The sequence below is a fragment of the Medicago sativa genome, chromosome 1, assembly GCF_051527215.1.
Source record: "Medicago sativa cultivar Bolivia chromosome 1, Bolivia_mono, whole genome shotgun sequence".
Classification (NCBI taxonomy): domain Eukaryota; kingdom Viridiplantae; phylum Streptophyta; class Magnoliopsida; order Fabales; family Fabaceae; genus Medicago; species Medicago sativa.
Window position 1 is genome coordinate 86,061,880 of NC_140749.1, and position 25,349 is coordinate 86,087,228.

A 25,349-nucleotide genomic window follows, 5' to 3' on the forward strand; every position below is an offset into this window, starting at 1 on the left:
CCCTGATACTGTTTTACAAATCAAATGTTGTGTAACTGAAGTTGTCATGTCCTTTATTTTTTACCGGATCAAACGTACCTAAGTATCTACTACTTGTGTCTCACTATGGTGGTTGATATGAACTTTAATTAATAGGAGAAAGTGTGTTAGAAATTAGAGAGTGGATAGCTAATCTCTAGTTAATTGAAAAGTTGACGTCTTTCGTAATTTAGAGTACAACTAATAACTCAATGGTCTCGACAAAAACACAACCCATATGATCTCAGAAATGAAAATACTAATTTAGTTATTAACAATATCAAGTAGGATCAAATTAATCCTTATATTATATGTTCGTCTAAAGAAACCAATCCTTATATGAACTAAAATGTTCAAAAAAAAAAAAAAAAATCTAAAACGAACTCATTGAACTCATGTTTTACATTTAAGAATTAAATTTGTATTTTTTTTTTCTCAATTCTCTAAATTTATTGCAGTCTGCTAATTTAAATTTTTTTGTACTTTCGTATGTATCAAGAATATCAATTATTTACCCTAGAGTTTCCCGCTTATATACGGAACCTCATTTTGTATTGTTTACCGCATTTTCATAGCTGACCTCGCGTTTCTTATGCTGGTTAAACTTTAATAATATTTGCCGTTTCAAAAAAAAAAAAACCATGAGTTTAGATGAGAAGCCACAAGTTTTTTCTAGCTTAACTAGGGTCATGAATTAAAATTTAGAGTTGGGCTTGCGGCGTTGTTAAAACATGTTGGGAGAGTTTACTGATCATTTGGGTTCCACATAACTCGGGAAATTATGTTTCGCAATTGTGTGCAGATGATGCCACTTTACATGAAAAAAGAATAGTCATTATTTTTGTAGGGATATGAAAAATAAAAGACAAAGATAAACAAAGAAAATCAACTTTTCTTTCTTTCTTTCTTTCTTTCTTTTCAATAAGCTATAAATTTCTTTCTGTCTAATGGAAGTTTGCTTCTTGATCATTTTGTTGACTTGGTAAGGGAATCAAAGAGCTATCGTCTCCTTTACCTTCTCCTGCAACCTCTAAATTTATACTAATTTTTTCATAACATCGTTTTACCATAGGGTCTTTCTCTACTATTAGATTCTTAATTGGTAACACCATTGTCGTCAAAATTCCGACAATTAATTCCTAAAATCGAGGATTTTGTAACTTTCTTCATCTTGAACGACACAAATCCATAGTAGAATCCTAAAATACTCAAAATCCATCGATTTTGATTACGATTTTACGATTTCTTATAAACTAAGTCATTTATGACTAGAGCTGTCAAAAACGGGCTTCGGGCTTTATCGGGCCGGGCCAAAAAGCCCGGTTGAAAAACGGGCTTGAAATATACTACTCGAGCCCGGTCCTACGCGGGTCGCAGGCTAACGGGCCGGCCCGTATTAAAAATTATATTTTTTTATATAAAAAAAGTACTATAAAATACTCCTATAAATTTTTTTATAAATAATATTTTTAATATGCTTAAATAATGTCTAGCACAAAAATAAATTGTAAACATTTTCGTACACTAGTCGTAAACTAAAACGGCGAGGAAAACAATTTTAAATAAATTAGATATGTTATGGTTATAGATATTTATATATTCGATCTTTAAAATTATAAATAACGAAACGAGTAAATATAATTTTATATTACATTTATGTGTTAATTCATTGAATTTTCACTTTTATTTTTTACTTTGATAATCAACTAATTATTTTTTACTTTGATAATCAACTAAGTAAAGAATTATTTGAAAAATATATATATATAATTTATAGGATTTTTTTTGTTATACGGGCTACCCGCGGTCCGTTTGGGCTAGCCCTAACGGGTACCAGCTTTTTAGGGCCGGGCTAAAAAACCCTATTAAAATTCGGTCTCAATATTTAAGGCCCAAGCCCTATAATTAATCGGGCTAAACGGGCCGGCCCGTACGACTCGGCCCGTTTTGACAGCTCTATTTATGACTATATACCATTTATAATATATATTTAGTATTATTATTTTTTGTTGTAAAATCCATCGATTTTGTTTGCATTTTACAATTTCTTATATCGATTCTACAAAAGTAGTTGAGTAAAATCCTTCGATTTTGGTTGCAATTTTACGATTGTCGATTTTGCTCATCTCTTTTGACCTGAAGCAAAATTTTGATTTTAACAACCTTGGGTAACACATCTCCGATATTCTTTCATGCTTGTTGTGTAGATTTTCTAGGGACAAAATATTTTTATTTTTTTGTCATATTTTATTTCCTCGGTGTCTTTGTATTCTTTTGTTCATGACAACTATCCCTATCCCTTGAGTGAACAATAACATGGCAAAATGAAAATAACGATGGAAGTCTTTCGTACTCCATATCCACACTAAAAGCATAGCCATCTCGTTCAACCGGAAGGAGTTTAGGCGAAAATTTTTCTAATTGATCCAAATCCACCAATATTCTGCCATAATAGCCAAAATATTTGCTACTAGTTGCTTCATCTATGACAAGTGGGATTCCAATCCCTCTTGCGATTGCATAAAGAATTTGTGCCATCCAATATTCAATAGGAAGACCATAAATTCTAGGAAAATGTTAACCAGTGTCCCCGGTGCACTGGTTAAGGAAGCCAAATGTGGTAATGTTGCATTGAAACTTGTGCATTCAAGATCTTAAAAGTATAAAAAGTGACATCTTTAATTTAAAACTTTCTCTCTTAACTTTCGGGCACTGGTTAACATGACCCTAAATTCTAACAAAAAATTGGACATGAATGCTATTAACTGAATTCGGATTGAAGTCCGGTGTCCAAGAAAATAAGCGAATGATACCTGGAGAAAAACTTCATGATCCTACCTCCAAACCTCTCCTAAGGTCTTCAATTGATGAAAATGAGAAAACGAAACCGTTGTTGGAGAACGTTCAAAAAGCGTTTAACTTTGCATGCATAACATCTGTTGTTGGAGACAAGGTTGTCAAAACCCTAAGTCCCACATCCGTTAGTATATGACATCAGAATTGAAGTCTTAGGTCCAACCAACTTTTAGAAGTAAAGGCATTCCATCATAATTGCAAGAAACGTTCAGTAAATTCTACATGTTGTCCTGGTTAATATGATTTGAAAAGAAAGCATCTTAGAGGGAAAACAATGATGTAAAAAAATCAAAAGCGTTTTTATTTGTTGGTTAATTAATAATCAGTAAGAGCCACCAATTAGTTTAAATTATCTATACTAGCAATACAAATACAATATTCTAGACTATACCACACCACACTACCACAATGATAATAAACAGTAAAAACAATAATTGAGATTCTACCAAATCCCAAGTGGACAACTCCTCTTAACCTCAAATTCTTATTGTATAGCACCTTCTGGTCCTAACTAGAGACACGTCTATTGCTTTAACCATGTGTGGACAAATGAACCCACGTGAACCAATCACTTTTAGGACCCATTTACACATTACGTGGAACTTAAATATCCACCACAATACTTTCCTTTCAATAACCTTATAGGATCTTCTTACACACTACGTGGAACCAAAATATTCCTCACAGCGTTTTCAATTTTAATCTATATAAACAACCTTCTTCAATGTTATACCTACCAAACTAAAGCTGATCCTCAGAAAATATACTAGTCTATTTAGTTCTAAAGTTTTGCATTGTAACATTAAGGAATCATTATCAATGGCTGTATCATCTTATCAATCTATCATGTCAAGCTCAATGAGCACCATTTCTGGCAAGTCTAGAGTCAACCAATTCAGCAACATCCCTTCTGTGTACATGCCTAGCTTCAGAAGGAATGCTATCTTGAAAGTTCGATCCATGGCTGAGGTAATTAAGGTTTTAGATAAACTAAATTTAAGGTTATATACATATATAGTATTTGTTCATGCATAGTTGATTAAGTCACCGATTACACAATCATCATCACCAACATAATATGTTTATGATTCAGGATGAGCAAAAAGAGCAATCAAAGGTGCCTGTAGACCCAATTACACCATCATCATCACCAACACCACAACCAGCCTATACTCGCGCACCAAAGGTAAGCATAACTGTTCTTTCAAAGTTGTTTAGAAGAGATTATTTATGTATAGTATTGATTTTGGTAAAATTTTAAGAGACCCTTTCATTGAATAATGATGATAATAATATGACAGATGAGCACCAAGTTTTCGGACTTGATGGCATTTGGTGGGCCAGCACCTGAGAGAATCAATGGAAGGTTGGCTATGATTGGTTTTGTAGCAGCAATGGGGGTGGAGATAGCAAATGGACAGGGTTTGTTTGATCAAATATAGGGTGGTGGCATCCCTTGGTTCTTGGGGACAAGTGTGTTGTTGACACTTGCTTCTTTGATTCCATTTTTCCAAGGTGTTAGTGTTGAGTCCAAGTCAAAAGGTGTCATGTCCTCAGATGCTGAGCTGTGGAATGGAAGAATTGCTATGTTGGGTTTGATTGCTTTGGCCTTTACAGAGTATGTCAAGGGCACCTCCCTTGTGTAGATTTCTATAGGGAATGAATTAAAGTCGGTAGATTTTTGTTAGAAACCAATATATAGAACTGCTGTGTATATTGTCATATAGTTTCTTCTTTATACTAATTGAAAAGAAATCTTCTAATATCTTCCGCTTGAAATATTACTTGCCTAAGATTATTCGCTTGCTGTTAAGGGTTTTTCTTCAAAATAATTGTGTTCAAAACTATTAGGGAGATTTTATTGTATATTTGGGCATCACAAGAAGTTATGTGGCCGGGAGAATACTAGATCTAACAAAAAATATTATTAGTATGTATTCAACAACGGTATATGAGTCATTGTTTCTGTTTTTTTAAATGTAGAACGTTAGTAATATTTACTACTCATTCGGGTTTGAATCCATGACTCCAACTCCTTATTCTTTAACTAAAATTTGTTGAGTTGCCCAACCTCTATTCTTTTGCTATGATCACTTCTGAGATTCGCAGGAGAAATCTCATAAATACCCATATTTTTCTAAGTTTCCTATTTATTTATAGTGATCCACTTCTCTGTCCTGAGAATGACTTACATACTACTATCATTGTTCTACTAAAGAGGTAATAGTTCTTCATCATATGCATTCTTATTAGAGTCTTTTTAATTAATATTTAATTTAATTTAAATCTTTAATTTAATTTAAATCGTTTATGGACAAATTGAAATAATTTTGGTTTCTAGGGACAAATAAAAATAATTTATCAGGTCTTTTCAATAAGTTTTGCGAGCCAATGCAACTCAGAGTAGGCAATTTTGCCTTAACTCGTATAGCAACGCGGTAAGTTCACATTAATGTGAGCCAGTTGTATTAAAATCTTTTCTTTATCCATCACTTGGTAAGAGAAGCTACAAATTATTATTTAATTTAATTTCAATCTTTAATTTAATTTAAATCTTTTATGGACAAATTGAAATAATTTTGGTTTCTAGGGACAAATAAAAATAATTTATCGAGTCTTTTCAATAAGTTTTGCGAGCCAATGCAACTCAAAGTAGGCAATTTTGCCTTAACTCGTATAGCAACGCGGTCAGTTCACAATGTGAGCCAGTTGTATTAAAATCTTTTCTTTATCCATCACTTGGTAAGAGACATTACAAATTAATATTTAATTTAATTTAAATCTTTTATGGACAAATTGAAATAATTTTGGTTTCTAGGGACAAATAAAAATAATTTATTGAGTCTTTTCAATAAATTTTGCGAGCCAATGCAGTCAAAGTAGGCAATTTTGCCTTAACTCGTATAGCAACGCGGTCAGTTCACAATGTGAGCCAGTTGTATTAAAATCTTTTGTAATGTCTCTTACCGTTGAGATTATAAACCTATAGCACCCGCTAGAATCTCAACGGTAACATATTTTGATACAACCGGTGACTAAAAACATCAAAATATGTTACCGTTGAGATTCTGGCGGGTGCTATAGGTTTATAATCAAAATTTTGATTGATTGTGGAAAAAGCATACATAAGTTAATCTGTCAAATTTTCAATAAAAATTATCTTGAACTACAAGTTAGTTTGGAACTTATTTATCCATTGTTTGTCAAATTTGGTCAATAGACTTGTCAGATTATGATGTATTAAACTATTAATCAGTACGTCGGTCATAATTTTATTTTTGGATCACGTAAAATCCACTTTAGGTTAGTTTAGGTGACCGGATTCCTGGGTTGACTCCATAAAAACAACAAAATGTTGAAGTAGGCAATGTAACATGTCATCGCAAGTAATACATGGGGCATGGATTCTATCTAAGGCACCTATTAATTAAAATAAGGCACGCCGACATTTCAACACAAAAACAGTGAAAATCTGCTACCAACAATGAAAAGCTTGTTGTCAAAAAACAAAAACAAAAAAACAATGAAAAGCTATTCCTAAAATTTCAATAAGTGGTGTCACAAAATATCATACTCCATTTATCCATTAGATTGGTAAAAAGAAATTCTTAGAATCTCAATAAATGTATTGTCACAAAATACCTTATTCCATCCATCCACTAGATTGGAAAAAAGCAAAATATCTAAAATCTCAACAAATGAACTTATCACAAAATACCATATTCTATCTATCCATTAGATTGGAAAGAAAAAAAAAACGGACCTTTAATTGGACAGGTAACTGGTCATAGATGACAATGTATATCCTTACATAATAGAGTTCCATAGCAAATAATACCTGCAGAAATACCAAGGACATACCGTACAAATTAAATGAATTACTCAACAAAGTCTGAATAAAAATGAAGTTCATAAATGTATATGAATAAAAAAATTAATAACTGAGAAACATATATAAGAACATATAACACCAACTAACACCATGAAATTTTGAACAACCCATACAAGAATGGAATTTTATACATTCTTAGATTGCTTGAGAAGCAAGAAATCATAAGTTACACTAATAATAGTAAGAGATTCACACTTGCCTTGTGGCCGAACGTAAGATTTACACTAACTAGTTTGCATTACTTAAACAAGATCTTCATGTTATGGTTCTGATTATAATGGTTCTTATCTAAAAGGGGACGTTATCTCGTTAACCAATCCGCTTTTAACCTCACTGTGCCGCCACAGCTGCGAGCTATTGACTACATATACACACACTATAATACAAAATGATAGAAAAATGGGACAGGAAAATACCATCATAATCATGCATCTGGTGGGTTTGGTAGGTTGGGAGGTTTAGTGTTGAAATAAGTCGGGAGGCGAGTTTGAAGAGCAGACAAGGTGTTAGTGACATAACCCGACAACTCTTGATATCCACTCAGATTACTTTCAAGATCAGCAATCAATACCTCAGTTTTGGAAATATGGGCATCTAAGAACACCTTCATTTTCTCTAATTCATCACTAACAGAGAGTAGTAGGGTAGAATCATTGCTTACGGCCTTCCTGACATCCTTGAGCCACTTTCCCTTAAACCCACAAACCTTGAGGCTGTTAACTAGTTTCACAACCTTTTCCCTTTTAGGGGGAACCAACATATCAACACATTTTGTCTCTTTCAACATTAGAATGAATTCGGCCAATATAGAATAGGCCATGGAGAAGACCTCGGAGTGATAATTCTCGTCGGGCACGGTTCTTTCCTGGATCATCCCAGATCCAAACATACGAACAACCCTAGCAACTTCCGCAGTCAGATCTGCTTTAAGAACCACCTTAGCGTTGTCACATTCAGCTTTATTAGCTTTTTCTATTGCTGATGCAGCAACTTCTATAGCTTTATCCACCGTAACCCTAGCCTCAAAGGCCAAATTTTCTGCAACATTCGCATCCTTTGCAGCCAGTTTCGCTTCTTCCCCCCTCACGGTTCCCCATTTTTCTGTCTTTATCCGCTTTCTACTATCATTGCCTTCCTCGTATTCTTTTTGGTACTTCTCAGCGGTTTTTTTTCGCTCTTCAGCTAAACGCGTTGCTTTGTCGGCGTTCTCTACGGCCTTCAGTGCTACCTTCGCCGCCTCAACGGCGGCATCGTGAGCGGTAGCGGTAGCCATTAGTGATGTTCTCTGAGTTTGCGTGAGATGAGCTGAATACGCCTCCGTCATCTGAACTTGTGTGAATTCAGATGCATACGCCGCCATTGTTTGAAGTTGTTGAATTTGTTGTTCTTGTGTGAGAGTGGGTGAAGACGACAACGAAGCCGCCATCGTCTCAGACATTCCTTCTTCTTTTATTTCAAAGTTCTGAGACATTCTTTAGGGTTTTGGCATTTGGTTAACCCTTTCCCCCGGTGTGTATATATATGCAATTCAATTATTTAATTAATTAATTCATGAATGAAAAATAAGCTTTACTACTTTGCAAAATATATATATAACACTAGTGAACTTTCCTTCAAAATAAAATAAAAATAACACTAGAGAGAACTTTCTTCTTTATAATTATTTGTTTATTTTTGATTAAAACTAGTGTTATTTTTCAATTATTATTTTTAATTATTGAATGAAAAGTTTTTTTTTTTTGAAATTTATGAGATTAAAGAATATATATACAAGCTTTGTTTTATACTAATATCCAATCCCAACTTTTTGATTTGCTACATAACATTTGACAATTTTTAAATAAAATATGGTTGCCCAACTCTTTGTTGTGTGGAGGAATAGTAACGGGTTGTCAATGTAAACCATTTTTTTATTGACGGTGCATATCTTTTAATCTTGAAAATGATACGAAGAAAGCTGAAAATTTGATATATATATATATATATATATATATATATATATATATATATATATATATATATATATATATATATATATAGAGGATGTATAATATGAGAATGATTAACTTATATGAGAATGGTGAGAATGATCATCAACCATTAGATCAAAAATATATGGTTAAAATTAAAAGTTTTATTTCTAACAACACATGTGCCTTGCCTTTCCACAGTGTATCCTTTGTTGAGAACTGTTCGGCTTCTCATCTTTGCCGATCCAAAAACCACACAGCAGAGCTTTAATCCATTCCCACCCTTCACCATCAAAATTGTGCTTTTATTTTTTCTTTTTTTATATGAAAAATTGATCTATTGATAGCAATTAATCCATATAATCGATCTATCTATTGATAATATCGTTCATGATGTAAACAAAAAACCAATTTCAATCTTTCCTCTTAAATTAATATTTCATCGTGAATCAAACAAACAATTAAAAGTGATCTCATCTTTCAAATCTATTTCAATTTGTACTCCTATGATGTTGAATTGATTTTGTAATTTGGGTTTTTTATAGAATTTTTTTGTTCACGGAGGTTCCACAATGAAAATTTGACATGTATTAAGAAAAACTGATGGGAATCAATTTGTGAAGGTTCACGTTATTCTTCTTGATGGAGGAAAGAACTTGTTGCTGTGGGAGAATTTGTTGTTGTGGGAGATAAACACGATGAGAATAGGAATGATGGAGACAAGGTTTTAATTAGGTACGAGTGAGTTTTAATGCGGTGCTTTAATATCAGCCGTGTATTTTTGATCTAATGACTAATGATCATTCTCATCATTCTCATATAAGATGATCATTCTCATAAGATATGTCCTCATATATATATATATATATATATATATATATATATATATATATATATATATATATATATATATATATATAATATAATTTTCAGCTTTCTTCGTATCATTTTCAAGACAAGTGTGAATCTCTTACTAACTATTATTAGTGTAACTTATGATTTCTTGCTTCTCAAGCAATCGTAAGAATGAATAAAATTCCATTCTTGCATGTGTTGTTCAAAATTTCTCTTAAGTACGTGTTATATGTTCTTATATATGTTTCTCAGTTATGAGTTGAGGATAGCATGTGGAAAGACATATGTACCATGTAAAATTAGTTTTTTTAATCGAGACTGTTTATTTTTATCTAATGGTTGAGATTCATTCTTATCATTCTCACATAAGATGCTCATTCTCATGTGATATGCCCCCTATATATATATATATATGGTGTATCAAATGAGAGGAGTGGCTATTGTGAGAGGGTGAGAGGAGTGAATACAGTCTGTTGGATCAAAATGAAAGGTGCAGATTAAAAGTTTCACTTTAAGCTTCACGTGCTACCTTTTTCCTTTTCCTATGCGCCTTCCTTTCCTCCCCACCCCTTCTGCTTCCTCTCTCTCTCTCTCTCTCTCTCTCTCTCTCTCTCTCTCTCTCTCTCTCTCTCTCTCTCTCTCTCTCTCTCTCTCTCTCTCTCTCTCTCTCAAACATGATTTTGACATTTATTACAAAGCTTAAGCTTAATCTATTCTTCTACTTTTCCAGGTTGTTTGAATGAAGGATAAAAAAATTCATTTTATAAAACAAGAAGAAAAAAATTAGAGAAAAGTGCCAGATGTAGAAATGGGTTTGTTTGCTCTTCTCTCATTGCCATGTCTCTCGATTCATATCCTTGATGTAGAAATGGGTTTCTTGGTATCGTATACAAATTGCATAGTTTAAATTTCTTTTTGAACAGTAGGATAATTGGATCTTTTGTTAATTCATTCCCATTGTTGTATGTGTAAGCTCTGATATACAAGTTTATCAGATTCGAAGGAAGTAGATGAAGCAGTTACCAATAGAAGGCAGATAAAGTAAAACGAAATCGGTTTGAACAAAAAAACTGCAAATTATTAAAAGAAGTTCAGTCGGTTTGAACAAAAATTATTAAAAAAAACTGCAAATTGTAAGTTTCTATTTGATCTCTGTTCTGCTTTTCCTGATGTTTTTATTGAAATTAATTAATTAAATTAGGTGGCCATGGATGCACACTTGAACATGAGGAACTAAATTAATCTTTGCTTTAAATTAAATTTGGAGATTGGAAGAAATTAAAGATCTGAATCGATATTGATATTGGATCTGAATCATTCAAATAGTCTAATAAAATCATGAATTAGATCTGAATCAACTTTGTAATTGGAAAAGAAGAGAGATCGAACAAAAGAAGAAGACAAACAAGAGGAATCACATGTGTCCAGCCTTTTTTATTGAAATTCGATCTTGACCGTCTATTTTGATCCAACGGATGATATTATATCCTCTCACCCTCTCATTTAAAATGTCCTCTCACTTGATATGCCCTATATAAATATATATATATATATATATATATATATATATATATATATATATATATATATATATATATATATATATATATATATATATATATATATATATATGGCATATCAAGTGAGAAGAGTTTTTAAATGAGAGGGTGAGAGGATATAATATCATCCGTTGGATCAAAATTAATGGTCAAGATCAAATTCTAATAAAAAAGGCTCAACACAGCTGATCTTTTCTTTTCAGAGTTTCTTCTTCCTTGGTTCGGTGGTCATCACTCACCAGAACCTTCTCTTCCAATTACAAAATCCAAATCTGCCATCCACCTCAAATCTAAATCAACATAACTTTCACTAGCAACAAATTAAACTCAGCCACGATCTCCATCTCTGTTTTTACAAATGGAACATTGAAACACATGGAATCTTAGGAAATTGAAACAGCAAATTACGGGATGTATCAAGTGAGAGGGGATGTTATTGTGAGAGGGTGAGAGCATTAAATATGAGCCACAAGATTAAAATAAACGGTTGAGATATTACTTTTCTTAAGCTGCACCTTCGTACCTTGTGTTTTTCATTGTTGTTGTTCATCTTCTAAAACTTGCGAAACCGAAAAGTCCATGTACAAATCACAAGCCACATTGGTTGAAGGGGAAATCAATTTTATGATACATTCAAATCAAATCTTCAATTTGTAGATTCTAATATTTATTCATTTTTGTCAGATTCGACTAAGTAAGATTGACCCTTTTCAATTTTCCCAAATAACCTTTTTAAATCAAACGTGATTCTGATTATTTGAAAGTAAAAAGGTTTCCTTTCATTTTCTATATGAATTTTGGGAATGGGTTTTGTTTTAAAATTGGTTATTTTCTTACGTAATTTGCTATTTCAATTTCCTAAGATTCCATGTGTTTCAATGTTCAATTTGTAAAAATAGAGATGGAGATCGTGGCTGAGTTTAATTTGTTGCTAGTGAAAGTTATGTTGATTTAGATTTGAGGTGGATGGCAGATTTGGATTTTGTAATTGGAAGAGAAGGTTTTGGTGAGTGATGACCGAACCAAGGAAGAAGAAACTCTGAAAAGAAAAGATCAGCTGTGTTAAGCCTTTTGTATTAGAATTTGATCTTGACCATTAATATTGATCTAAGGGATGATATTATATCCTCTCACCCTCTCATTTAAAAACTCATCTCACTTGATATGCCCTCTATATATGATTAACGCTTCAAAAGACAAAATAATATAAACATCAAATGATAATGCACAGTGAAACTAGAATCCTAAACAAAATATACAAACTTATACTTCATTTGCAAAACCATTTTTTTTACAAGTAAAAAGGCATGCCATTGTAGCTAGAGCGAAAACGATGTCATTAAATCAAAAGTGTTTTAATTTCTTGGTTAATTAAGAATCAGTAAGAACCGCTAAGAATCATTTATTAGATTCTACATAACAGTAGAATATTCTAGACTATACCAAAGTAAATAAGAAAGAAGTAAAACAATAATTGAGGTTCTACACATTCCAAGTGAGCCAGTTACCTTTAGGACCTATGTACACATTACGTGGAACTTAAACATCCACCAAAATACTTTCCTTTCAATAACCTTTAGAACATGTTACAAACTACGTGGAACCAAAATGCCCCTCACAATGCTTTCCATTTTCTGCTATATAAACAATCTTCTTCAATGCTTTACCTTCCAAACCAAAGAAAGATTGCAGTGAGACTAACAAAGCTAGTCCTCAGAATATATACTATTCTATTTAGTTCTTAAGTTTTGCATTTTAACATTAAGGAATTATTATCAATGGCTGTTTCATCTTATCAATCTATCATGTCGTCAAGCTCATTGAGCACCATTTCTAGCAGAGCTAGAGCTAGCAAATTCAGCAACATCCCTTCTGTGTACATGCCTAGCTTCAGAAGGAATGCTAGCTTGAAAGTTCAATCCATGGCTGAGGTAAATAAGGTTTATAAGATAAACAAAATTTAAGGTTATATACATAGTATTTGTTCATGTATAGTTGATTAAGTCACCGATTACACCTTCATCATCACCAACATAATATGTTTATGATTTATTGGTGATTGCGTGTTACATTATTCAGGAAGAGCAGAAAGAGCAACCAAAGGTGCCTGTAGACCCAATTACACCATCATCATCACCAACACCAACACCACAACCAGCCTACACTCGCTCACCAAAGGTATGCATAGTAACAAAATTTTACTATTTGTTTTTTCTTAATTATGTGAAAGAAGATTAATTTTGCTAAGTACTAAATTAGGTGAAAATTTATGAAACCTTTTAATAAATAATAATAATGATGAAAATATGGCAGATGAGCACAAAGTTTTCGGATTTGATGGCTTTTGGTGGGCCAGCACCTGAGAGAATTAATGGAAGGTTGGCTATGATTGGTTTTGTAGCTGCAATGGGGGTGGAAATAGCAAATGGACAGGGTTTGTTTGATCAAATATCTGGTGGTGGAGTCCCATGGTTCTTGGCGACAAGTGTGTTGTTGACACTTGCTTCTTTGATTCCATTTTTCCAAGGTGTTAGTGTGGAGTCTAAGTCAAAAGGTGTCATGTCCTCAGATGCTGAGTTATGGAATGGAAGAATAGCTATGTTGGGTTTGATTGCTTTGGCTTTTACAGAGTATGTTAAGGGTACTTCCCTTGTGTAATAGAGTTCTATAGGGAATGAATTAAGGTGGCATTTACCATGGGAAAGGTGAATCCTTTCCCACCATGGGAAAGTTTTTTTGGACCATTGGATTAAGTAAGGAACATAATATTATAATAGTCTCTCAACACTATATTTTCTCACACCATCTTCCACCACCATCCTACTCTTCTTCTATCTTTCTTCAACCATGTGCAACTAACTCAATCTTGCCGGAATCTCGTCGGAGACTAGTTTTCTAATTCATCATTATATCATTTCATTATAACTTTTAATTAATTTCCCTCTTTCTCTCTCAAATCTCAAACCCACAAAACCAATTAACAAGATTACATAATACCGATCTCAAACCCACAAAACCAATTTCCTGTCTCCACTTCCAGTAATGATATCTCTCTATTTTTGCCAAGTTTGGGGACTAATAATAAGAAATTTTAATTTAGTCATGATTCTGTTGTTAAATATGTCTTACTGGACAGCCTTTGATTTTTGTTTTGTTTCCCTGTCGATTGTTCCTCTTTAGTTTAGTTTGAGATTGTAAGTTGTAATTGTTGTTTTTGGCCTTGGAATTTTCTAATTGGGTTGTAGCAAGATCAAATAAACAACTTTAGATCTCAAAAAAAATGAAACAAAATGTTACGGTCAACTTTAGAGCTCCCTTGAGAAGTTTATTGAACATGGTTGTGAGGTTTGGGAGGGCGGCGTTGGAGCTTGTGATGAAGTTGATGTTGCTGGTGGGTGAGTGGGGATATGGAGGAAAGACAAGGTTGGTGTAATAGTGTAAAAATAATATAGTGTGGAGAGAATATGATAAGAATATAGTCTTCATTGGATCTGATGGTTCAAAAAAAATTTCCCATGGTGGGAAAGGATTCACCTTTCCTATGGTAAATGCCACCATGAATTAAAGTCTGTAGATTTTTTTGTTAGAAACCAATATATGGAACTGCTGTGTATATTGTCATATACTTGAAAAGAAGTCTTCTAATAATATATTCCACTTCAAATTTCTACTTTTGACTATGATTATTCTCTTATTGTTAAAGGTTTTTCTACAAAATAATTGTGTTCAAAACTATTAGGGAGATTTTATTGTCTATTTGGGCATCACGAGAATATTATTACTAAAGTTATGCACAGAGAATACCAGATCTAACCCAAAAATATTTCTATTATGGTATTCAACAAAGATATTTGAGTCACTTTTTTTAGATTTTTAAATGGAAAATGTTAGTAATTAGTTTATAATTTAATATTCACTGTTCATTCGGGTTTAAATCCATGACTCCAACTCATTATTCTTACTATAATTAGCTGAGCTGCTCAACCGTTGTTCTTTTGCAATGAACACTTCTGAGATTCGTAGGAGAAATCTCAGAAATACTCATATTTTCCTAAGTTTCTTATTGATTTATAATGATCCACCTCCCTTTCATGGAAACTTAGTTACATACTATGATCATTGTTCTAGTATAGGGATACGGATTCCATGCAATTAATGTGTCACGCAGTAATTGCTACCGACCGTTCAATAAAAAAATGTATGGTTTAGATCAAACTGTGTGAAAACTGGCGAAACAAATATGAACAATTGAATCATTTTTCTACAACTGAGATCTACTATTGTTGAAGCAGTTACAGGAGGAGATCCAGGTCCTCTAGTATAGGGGTAATAGTTCTTCATCTGATGCATTCTTTTTAGAGTATTTTTAATCATTGTTTAATTTAATTTAAAACTTTTATGGAAAAATTGAAATAATTTTTGTTTCCAGGGACAAATAAAAATAATTTCTAGAGTCTTTGACTCTTTTCAATAAGTTTTGCGAGCCAATTCAACTCAAAGTAGGCAATTTTGCCTTAACTCGCATAGCAACGCGGTCAGCTCACAATGTGAGTTAGTTGTATTCAAATCCTTTCTTTATTCTATGTAATTTCACAACAATGACGAATCAATTCATAATTGTGATCAATAATGTGAGAATCTCATTATTTGCATTGAGACAGAATGTGCTTGAATACAAGGGTTTTTGTGAACCCTATTTAAAGATTTTTTTAAAAAAATTTGTGGTCTCAAAGTTTTGATTAAATAAGGAATCCGAAAAGGTCAACTAGGAGGAGAAAGATTGAAGAATCAACTCTTGGGAGTAAGATTAGAGGATTCAATTCTTTCTTTCTTGTATAATGTATATTCATCTATTGTCATGAGAATCCTCAAAACATGCGTACCTAAATCTATTTTGACATTTTTCTGGTTGTCTCATGTTGTTTTCTCGATCTTAGGTTCAAATAGTAGTCATATTGCAAACATTCTTAAATTTAGGTACGCATGTTTAGAAATACCAAGAGTTAAAGTTGAAGATCCAAACCATCACTTGGGTAAATCTTAGAAACCCACATTTTGGTTATGAAACCTCAGTTTCCTTTGAAATAAAATCATATATGCAAGCACTCTTATTTGAGCAACTCTTAGGTGCTAAAGTTGAAGATCCAAACCATCACTTGAGTAAATCTTATGAAATCCATGGGACAATTTTTTTTTAGCAACGAGATGCAAAATCTTGTATGCTTGGCACGAGGTTCAAACTGCTATTGATGAAGTGTTCTTGGCACGAGTTTGATGGCTTAGTTTAAATATAAACTTTTTGTCATTGGTTAAGAGCACAAACTCGTATGCTTTTTGCATGTGTCAATTAGAAGTATTATAAACAACAAATTTGATTATGAAGCTAAAGAATTAATTGTGAACATGTTCATGTATGAATATTCCATGTCACTCTTTCATATTGATTTATGTCATAAGTACATTTACATTGATGTGGCGCTCTTTGAGGTTTAATCATATTATATGTTGTTGATGATGGTTATGGTGGTCCCAAATTCAATACTAAGGTGGACCGAATTGTAAAAAGAAAATATAAAGATAATAGCATATGCACGTTTAGAGAATTCTTATAAAATCATAAGCAAATGTAAAAAGAAAATATAAAGATAATAGCATATGCACGTTTAGAGAATTCTTATAAAATCATAAGCAAATACTGCATAAGTGGGAAATTGTTAAAATATTTTATTGAATAATTTATTTAATTTTTATATTCAAATATTATGTGAGCATATATCATTATTTAATCATATTATATATTTATCAATTTTGGGCCTTAATATATTAGTGGTCAAATTTATTAATTAGACTGATTAAATTTCTAATGATAATACCTGACCAAAAAAAAATCTAATCATAATTAATTAATTAATCTCTATTATCCTCAATATACCAAACACAATCATATTATACATTCTCTTAATATGATACTCCCTCCAGTTTTATTTATAAGAAAAAATTGACTTTTTAGATTCATTGAGTAATTGATGTATCTTGTCTAGATTAAAGACCAAATATATCATTTATGTAATAAATCAAAAAAGTCAAATGTTTCTTATAAATAGGACAGAAGGGAGTAATATTTAAATCATTAGGATGTAGAGTACCAATTCAGGAAGAATCAGTAAATTCTACATATTGTCCCAACTAATGTCTTGTATCAACAAGTGTCCCAACCAATGATTTTGAAAGAAAGCATCTAGTTAGAGCAAAAAAAAAGTCTTAAATTTAAAGAAAGAGTTTTAGTTTCTTAGGTAACTTAGGATCATTAAGAACCACCGATTATCTTATCTACATAGCAACAGAATTTCTAGACTATGCGAAAATAGTAAGCATTAAAAACAACAATTGAGGTTTTACACATTCCAAGTGGACAGCCACTCTTATAACCTCAAATTCTCAGCCTAGCACTAGATCCACATCTCATGCTTTTACCATCTATGGACAAATGAACCCACGTGAACCAATTAACTTTAGGACCCATTTACACATTACGTGGAACTTAAATATCCACCACAATACTTTCCTTTCAATAACCTTTAGGATCTTGTTACACACTACGTGGAACCATAATATCCCTCACAATGCATTCCATTTTATTCTATATAAGCAACCAATTTCAATGCTACACATATCAACCTTAATCATCTAAGGTGTAGTAAAAGAGTTCATTAAGATTCACTAAGTTATCCTATCTTCAAAAATACTTAGCCTCATCTTGAGTTTTGCATTGTAACATTAAGAAACTATATCAATGGCTGTATCATCTTATCAATCTATCATGTCAAGCTCCATGACCAGCATTTCTAGCATGCCTAGAGTTAACCAATTTAACAACATCCCTTCTGTGTATATGCCTAGCTTCAGAAGGAATGCTAGCTTGAAAGTTCGATCTATGGCTGAGGTAATTAAGGTTTATATATCAAACAAATATTATGGTCATGTATATAGTGTTTGTTCATGCATATTTAATTTCTATACATGGAAAAACCACCATATCAAACACGTTTATGATTTATATTTATGAAATATGTACAACAATTGTCGTTGATTTTGTAAATTCCGGAGAATCCATAACAATGTCTCTTTACATTATTCAGGAAGGGCAGAAAGAGCAACCAAAGGTGACACCGCAGCCTGCCTCTACTACTCGTTCACCAAAGGTGAGCATAGTAATAAAAAAATTACAACTTTCTTTTTTCTAAATTCTGTCCAAGAAGATTATAGTCATGCAAAGTATTGATTTCGGTCAAAATTTATGAGACATTTTTTATGAATGAATAATCATGATATCATTATATAATGGCAGATAAGCACAAAGTTTACGGATTTGATGGCTTTTGGTGGGCCAGCACCTGAAAGGATCAACGGAAGGTTGGCCATGATTGGTTTTGTATCTGCAATGGGGGTGGAATTAGCAAAAGGGCAGGGTTTGTTCGATCAAATATCTGGTGGTGGAATCCCATGGTTCTTGTATACAAGTGTGTTGTTGACAGTTGCTTCTTTGGTTCCGTTATTTGAAGGTGTTAGTGTTGAGTCTAAGTCAAAAGGTGTCATGTCCTCAAATGCAGAGCTTTGGAATGGAAGACTTGCTATGTTGGGTTTGATTGCTTTGGCTGTTACAGAATATGTTAAGGGTACTGCCCTTGTTTAATAGAGTTTTATAGGAACACGATTAATTAAAGTCTATAGGGTTTGTGGTTAGATGCCAATATATGAAACTGTTGTATATTCTTATGTACTTTCTTCATTGGGTTTTTTTTTAATAATTATGTTATTTTCAAGAAGAAAGTGTAATAGTTCTCTTTATACTTAAAAAAGGTCTTCTAATTTCTATTCTTGAAATTCTTCTACATTTGCACTATGATTATTTTCTTTTATTTTCTTAAATGTCGAGTCTACATTTCCACCACTTCCACTTTTTCATTGACCCACATTATTTCAACCATAGTTTTGAAAACCGGACCGGCCGGTCGGATCGATCGAATCGTGAACCTTTGGGGTGGCCGGTTTGAATTGCTTATTAGATCGGTTATGCAGTCAAACCGGCGTGAACCGGTATGACTCGGTCAAAACCGCTGAAAATCGGTGAACCGGCAGTTTTTCCGAACTGGACCGGTTCGATATTTAAGATTTTTAATCAAGTAAATTTATTAAAAAATGGCAGCGGTGGGATTCGAACACACGGCCGGTCGGATCAGTCGAATCGTGAACCGGTGGGGTGGCCGGTTTGAATTGCTTATTAGATCGGTTATGCAGTCAAACCGGCGTGGGGTGGCCAGTTTGAATTGCTTATTAGATCGGTTATGCAGTCAAACCGGCGTGAACCGGTATGACTCGGTCAAAACCGCTGAAAACCGGTGAACCGGCAGTTTTTCCGAACTGAACTGGTTCGATATTTAAGTAGATCGGTTATACAGTCAAACCGACGTGAATCGGTATGACTCGGTCAAAACCGCTGAAAACCGGTGAACCGGCAGGTTTTCCGAACTGAACCGGTTCAATATTTAAGATTTTAATCAAGTAAATTTATTAAAAAATGGCAGCGGTGGGATTCGAACAGAACACACGCACAGTCAATTCAAAGAATTCAACCTTACCAACACGCCAAAAGTTCCCTTTGTGAATATAATTCATCTAAAATCTATATGTACAATGCATTTAATTTTAAATTAAAATCAAGGCCAACTTAAAATGTGAACCGTTGAAATGCTGGGTAAAAGAAATAGACCAGATATTTTCATTTTCATTAAATACATATAGTCATACGTTTTTTTTTTTTGAAAGAATAGTCATGCATAAACATATATAATCATATTTTGATTTTTATTGGCATTTTCTTGATTAAGAGCATTTAATACTTACTAATAAACAAGCATATAATGCAAAATATGTTTCTAAATATTTTTACTTTTTTTTTCTTTATGTTTTCTTTAAGAAAATTATAAGTGTCAAAATTTTTAGAGACCGAGTCATCCGGTTTAATATAATTTAATACCAATATAATTTTTTATATAGATCGAGTTATATGTCCGAGTCATTCGGGTCAATCCGGTTTAGTTATACGGTTCGACCGTTGACCCAGTGGTTCGACCAATGAACCAGTGACCCAGTAACTTTACCGAGTCGATCACCGGTCCGGTTTTTAAAACTATGATTTCAACCCACCTCCCATGAATTCCGGTTGCCTTGAATTTTTATTGGTTTATTTCAATTTCGTGATGCCCTTATGATGTTTTCCTTCGCTGAATATAGCATAGCTGTTAAACGTGTTGCAATGTTAAAACTTTGGTGACAGTTTACCACCATTTGAGTTATACAATACTATTAATTCGACAACTGCGCGTGTAAAATATCTGATTTACTAATAACCACCGTTGATATGTGGTTATTGTTCTATCGCAGCAAGCATGTAATGTGTCCCCAAATTTTTTTTTGACAGAATTTTTTTTATTTGAATAGGTTAGTATATTTAATAAATAGTTACCTTAATAATATATATTTAGCTACCACAAATGAGTTTATTTGTCAAAATTTTGTATAAATAACCACCATTGATATGTGGTTATTGTTCTATCGCAGCAAGCATGTAATGTGTCCAGGGGCGGGTCCAGGTACCTTTGAGGGTGTGCACCTGCACACCCTGGATTTTTGCTATTTGCACCAATATTCTCACTTTTATTGCTGCTTGCACACCCTGAGAATTTTGTTTTGCACCTCACTCATTACTGAACTTGACTGATGCGTATGACCAAGACTTTTATTTCTGTTAATTGTTATTATTTCTCCAATAAAAGGGCTTTTAATGTTGTTAAATGCAATTGTTTTATTGACTTCTATTTTCCCATAAAAGGCAAAAAGGAAAAACGTGAGAATCAAACACATCTAATGCTTACTCCCACACACCAAAATCAAATGCTTTTGATTTTACTTGCAAATAAAATATTTTATATAAACTCATCCCCTATACCAAATCAAATGTAATATTACTTGCAAAGAAATAACTTATTGTAAACTGCTAAAAAAAAACTTTTTACGATCTAATTTATGGTCTTATTTTTATTCATTTTCTTTTGCGTATAAAGACTATGATTATGACTCATTCTTTTTTTTTTTTTTGGTACAATGATTATGACTCATTCTATATAATGTAAATGATACTATTTTGAATTTGTAGTGATAAATACTTTTTTTTTGAAATGTCCTTGTGATAAATACTTTGAATTTACATTTTTTTAAAAATTATAAAATTTAATGTGATTAGTTTGTAAAAAGACTATAAATTTTAATTTTTTATTGGCTAAAAGTTACAAAAAAACAAATTTAGTAGTTTAAATTATATATTAAAGAGTTTAATTTCTATGCGCTAACTGTGAAGTTATTTTAGATATGTATCCAAAGAAAAATCATGTTATATTATTGGTGCATACTAATTAAATCCGAAGTAAAAACGTAAATTATATATATATATATATATATATATATATATATATATATATATATATATATAATAATTTATACTTTTAATAATAATTTATGAAGTTAAAAATTCCGCACCCTCTGACTCAGGGTCCTGGATACGCCACTGAATGTGTCCCCAATTTTTTTTTATTTTATTTGAATAGGTTAGTATATTTAATAAATAGTTACCTTAATAATATATATTTAGCTACCACAAATGAGTTTATTTGTCAATAATATATTCACCTGTTTCACATACTTTAATATATATTTACCTGGTCCACAAATAGTTACTTTAATATATTTAGCTACCACAAATGAGTTTATTTGATATCTTAAACAATTACAAAAAACTTTTTTTTTGTCAAGTAGCCTAGTGGCTAGAGAAATTCACCTTAAAGATGAATAAGTGGGGTGTCCGGGGTTCGAACCCCAGCCCCTGCACATATTGTGCATTATCCCTTACCAAATGAGCTAATATCATGGGGACACAAAAAACTTTACTAACACTAAAAATTATTAAGACAACACTCAATATATTTTATCTTATTTCTTTATATTTGGCCCCTTCTGTAAAGATTGCTAGTTTCGCCGCTCGTGTCAAGTATATGGGAAAATTCTTGATAAGCCTTATGGTTGAAATATAGTAAGATCTTTCACATGAAAGAAAAAAAAATCATTATTATCACTTGAATGTGTGGACTTCAGTGACGGAGCCCTTCATGGGCTGGGGTGGGCCACAACTCACTCTGAAAAATTTAAAAATTAACGTTATAGGTCTACTTTGCGAGATTTTATACAATTTTATACCGGTTTTAGGTTTCAGTTGATCCAAATTCCCGCAAAGTGGTGTAGTGGCCCACGCGAAAAATTTTAATAATTCAATTATAAGTCTATTTTGCGAGTCTTTAAACAATTTTTCAACGGTTATAGTTTTCCGCGGATTCAAAAGTAGCATACGTGATTTTTGTGAGGCTTATACTTGGCATATTGTCACGCAACTGAAAATTCTCTCAGTTAACGGTTGTTATAATTTATAGTTTTATTATTCAATTAATTCTAACATGATCAACTCTTACAAGTAAGACATACGATCTTAACTGAAAGAAATATTCGGTAAATTCTACATATTGTCCCAACTATATACTAGTATGAAGCATAATCATAGACTCGCCCCTTAGAAAGAGTGCTCTTGTTCAAGTGATAACACATATCACATGAGATATTTACATTTTACACAGCTTTCCATTTGCTGCCACGTTCCATCACTTTTTTTGTGGTGATCGTTTTTGTTTTTTTGGTGGTGTACGTTTCATCATCTTCTCATGATGTTATTGTTGATTTCTCTTTTATTTTTTGCTAAAATATTATTGTTGCTTTCTAGCTTCAAAAAGTGTGAAGATTAAATTTGGCTCTTTTAAATATTGGAGTAGTATTTTTTTTTTTATAGGATAAAAATAAGGCATCTTAACCATAAGTAAAAAAAAAAAAAAATTGAATTACAGAGTTTTTTATAAGAGTTTCTAGACTGTATACATAATAAGGCATCTATTCGATAAGCGTTTTTTTATTTAACCATTGAATTAGTTAAATGTATTTTTTATCATGAGTTATTAAATACAATAAATCATTTTAGAGTTACTTTTGGAGTTGAAGGATCCCTATTTATATCGTTCTATGTTTGGTTTACCAAACTTCTTTATCCCTAACAATAAGAAAGTTAAAACACAATAAAAATGGATTAATGTAAGTTTATAGTAGTACGATTTTAATAAAGAAAATGACTCTACAATACACGAGTTTTTTTTAGGGAACTACAATACACGAGTTATTTTTGCCCCCCTCCACAAATTTTTATGGTTCCGTCCTGATTCCAAGTGAAGAAGGACAACCTCAAATTCTCAGTGTAGCACTTTTGGTCCTGACTAAAGGCTATAGCCACGTCTCTTGCTTTTACCATCTATGGACAAATGAACCCACGTGAACAAATAACCTTTAGGAATTAGGACCCATATTATACACATTACGTGGAACTTAAATATCCACCACATCACTTGCCTTTCGTAACCTTTACAACCTTGTTACACACTACGTGGAAGTTTGGAATCCAAGTATCACTTACAATGCTTTCCATTTCATTCTATATAAACAACCATTATCAATGCTATAAATACCATCCTTAACCATCTAAGGTGCAGTAAAAGAGTTCATTAATATTCACTAAGCTATCCTATCTTCAAAAATACTTGGTCTCTTTAGATCTTGAGTTTTGCATTGTAACATTAAGAAACTATCAATGGCTGTTTCATCTTGTCAATCTATCATGTCAAGCTCCATGACCAGCATTTCAAGCAGGCCTAGAGTTAACCAATTTAACAACATCCCTTCTATGTATATGCCTAGCTTCAGAAGGAATGCTAGTTTGAAAGTTCGATCTATGGCTGAGGTAATTAAGGTTTATCAAACAAATATTAAGGTCATGTACATAGTGTTTGTTTTGTTCATGCATAATTAATTTGTATACATGAAAAAGCAATCATATGAAACATGTTTATGATTTATATTTATGAAATATGTACATGAATTGTAGTTGATTTTGTAAATTCCGGAGAATCCATAACGTCTTGAATGTCACTTTAGTTGATAACAATGTTTCTTTACATTATTCAGGAAGGGCAGAAAGAGCAACCAAAGGTGACTCCTCAGCCTGCTTCTACTCGTTCACCAAAGGTAAGCATCATAATAAAAAAATTACAACTTTGTTTTTTCCAAAATTGTGTCCAAGAAGAGTATAGTCATGTAAAGTATTGATTTTGGTCAAAATTTATGAGACCTTTTTGATGAATAATGATGATTATATAATCGCAGATAAGCACAAAATTTTCGCATTTGATGGCATTTGGTGGGGCAGCGCCTGAAAGAATCAATGGAAGGTTAGCCATGATTGGTTTTGTATCTGCAATGGGGGTGGAATTAGCAAAAGGGCAGGGTTTGTTCGATCAAATATCTGGTGGTGGAATCCCATGGTTCTTGTATACAAGTGTGTTGTTGACAGTTGCTTCTTTGGTTCCATTATTTGAAGGTGTTAGTGTTGAATCTAAGTCAAAAGGTATCATGTCCTCAAATGCAGAGCTTTGGAATGGAAGACTTGCTATGTTGGGTTTGATTGCTTTGGCTGTCACAGAATATGTTAAGGGTACTGCCCTTGTGTAAGTAGAGTTTTATAGGGACGCGATTAAAGTCTATAGGGTTTGTGGTTAAAAGCCAAAGTTGGAACCTTATGTATATTTTATGTAATTTCTTAAATAATATTTTATCATTGATACGCAAATTTCTTAATATTAACTTGTTTCTTTTTAAAGCTTGTAATTTTGACAGAGAAACCAAAACCTGTTTTCTAGGTGACGTTAACCATATAAATCAAATGATGCTTTTATAATCCGTAAAAATTGTGATTGTAACATGGACAAACGCTGCTTCAAGATTGTTGATAACCTCAATTGTAATCACTAATCTTGCGAGAAACTTTGTTCACATGTAGTAAACATGAGGACCCTTATAACTTAAATTGCCTTGGCGAAATCAGAATTGACATGCTTTACTGGCCCCCAAGAATATCAAAGATCGAATGCATTTCCAGAAATCTGTTTCTTGATGTATTCATCTTGGTAGCTCTTTGTCAGGCTTTCCTGCTACAGA

The 25,349-nt window shown here is 32.6% G+C and overlaps 4 protein-coding genes and 1 pseudogene across 9 annotated transcripts; 4 read left to right on the forward strand and 1 right to left on the reverse strand.

Annotated features, from left to right (window-relative positions):
- Positions 1-2,644: 2,644 nt before the first annotated feature.
- LOC146958563 (uncharacterized) lies at positions 2,645-8,234 on the reverse strand. Of its 4 annotated transcripts, none has more exons than XM_085740088.1 (3): positions 7,338-8,234; positions 6,638-6,712; positions 2,645-3,104 (listed from the first exon to the last, which is right to left on the reverse strand). In XM_085740088.1, the coding sequence occupies exons 1-3, from the start codon at positions 8,202-8,204 to the stop codon at positions 3,093-3,095; spliced, it is 954 nt and encodes a 317-aa protein (XP_085596214.1). In that variant the 5' UTR covers positions 8,205-8,234; the 3' UTR covers positions 2,645-3,092. The 4 variants fall into 4 exon arrangements, 3 of the variants coding, with proteins under 3 accessions (XP_085596214.1, XP_085596213.1, XP_085596212.1); XR_015024678.1 differs by having other exon boundaries at positions 3,086-3,104; positions 7,183-8,234; XM_085740087.1 differs by lacking the exon at positions 2,645-3,104 and having other exon boundaries at positions 6,394-6,712.
- On the forward strand, positions 3,590-4,653 carry LOC146958564 (early light-induced protein, chloroplastic-like; annotated as a pseudogene). The gene is made up of 3 exons (XR_015024679.1): positions 3,590-3,843; positions 3,968-4,060; positions 4,176-4,653. The product of XR_015024679.1 is annotated as an early light-induced protein, chloroplastic-like (transcript).
- A 4,519-nt stretch (positions 8,235-12,753) lies between the features above and the next one.
- LOC146958565 (early light-induced protein, chloroplastic-like) lies at positions 12,754-14,830 on the forward strand. 2 transcript variants are annotated; one of them, XM_085740090.1, is made up of 4 exons: positions 12,754-13,081; positions 13,230-13,328; positions 13,464-13,824; positions 14,707-14,830. In XM_085740090.1, the coding sequence occupies exons 1-3, from the start codon at positions 12,929-12,931 to the stop codon at positions 13,806-13,808; spliced, it is 597 nt and encodes a 198-aa protein (XP_085596216.1). In that variant the 5' UTR covers positions 12,754-12,928; the 3' UTR covers positions 13,809-13,824; positions 14,707-14,830. The 2 variants fall into 2 exon arrangements, with proteins under 2 accessions (XP_085596216.1, XP_085596215.1); XM_085740089.1 differs by having other exon boundaries at positions 12,755-13,081; positions 13,464-14,740.
- A 2,987-nt stretch (positions 14,831-17,817) lies between these two features.
- On the forward strand, positions 17,818-19,034 carry LOC146958566 (early light-induced protein, chloroplastic-like). The gene is made up of 3 exons (XM_085740091.1): positions 17,818-18,093; positions 18,290-18,352; positions 18,499-19,034. The coding sequence occupies exons 1-3, from the start codon at positions 17,944-17,946 to the stop codon at positions 18,841-18,843; spliced, it is 558 nt and encodes a 185-aa protein (XP_085596217.1). The 5' UTR covers positions 17,818-17,943; the 3' UTR covers positions 18,844-19,034.
- Positions 19,035-23,817: 4,783 nt separating this feature from the next.
- On the forward strand, positions 23,818-24,981 carry LOC146958567 (early light-induced protein, chloroplastic-like). Its single transcript, XM_085740093.1, has 3 exons — positions 23,818-24,096; positions 24,321-24,380; positions 24,519-24,981. Exons 1-3 carry the CDS (start codon positions 23,947-23,949, stop codon positions 24,861-24,863), a joined length of 555 nt encoding a protein of 184 aa, XP_085596219.1. The 5' UTR covers positions 23,818-23,946; the 3' UTR covers positions 24,864-24,981.
- Positions 24,982-25,349: the final 368 nt, after the last annotated feature.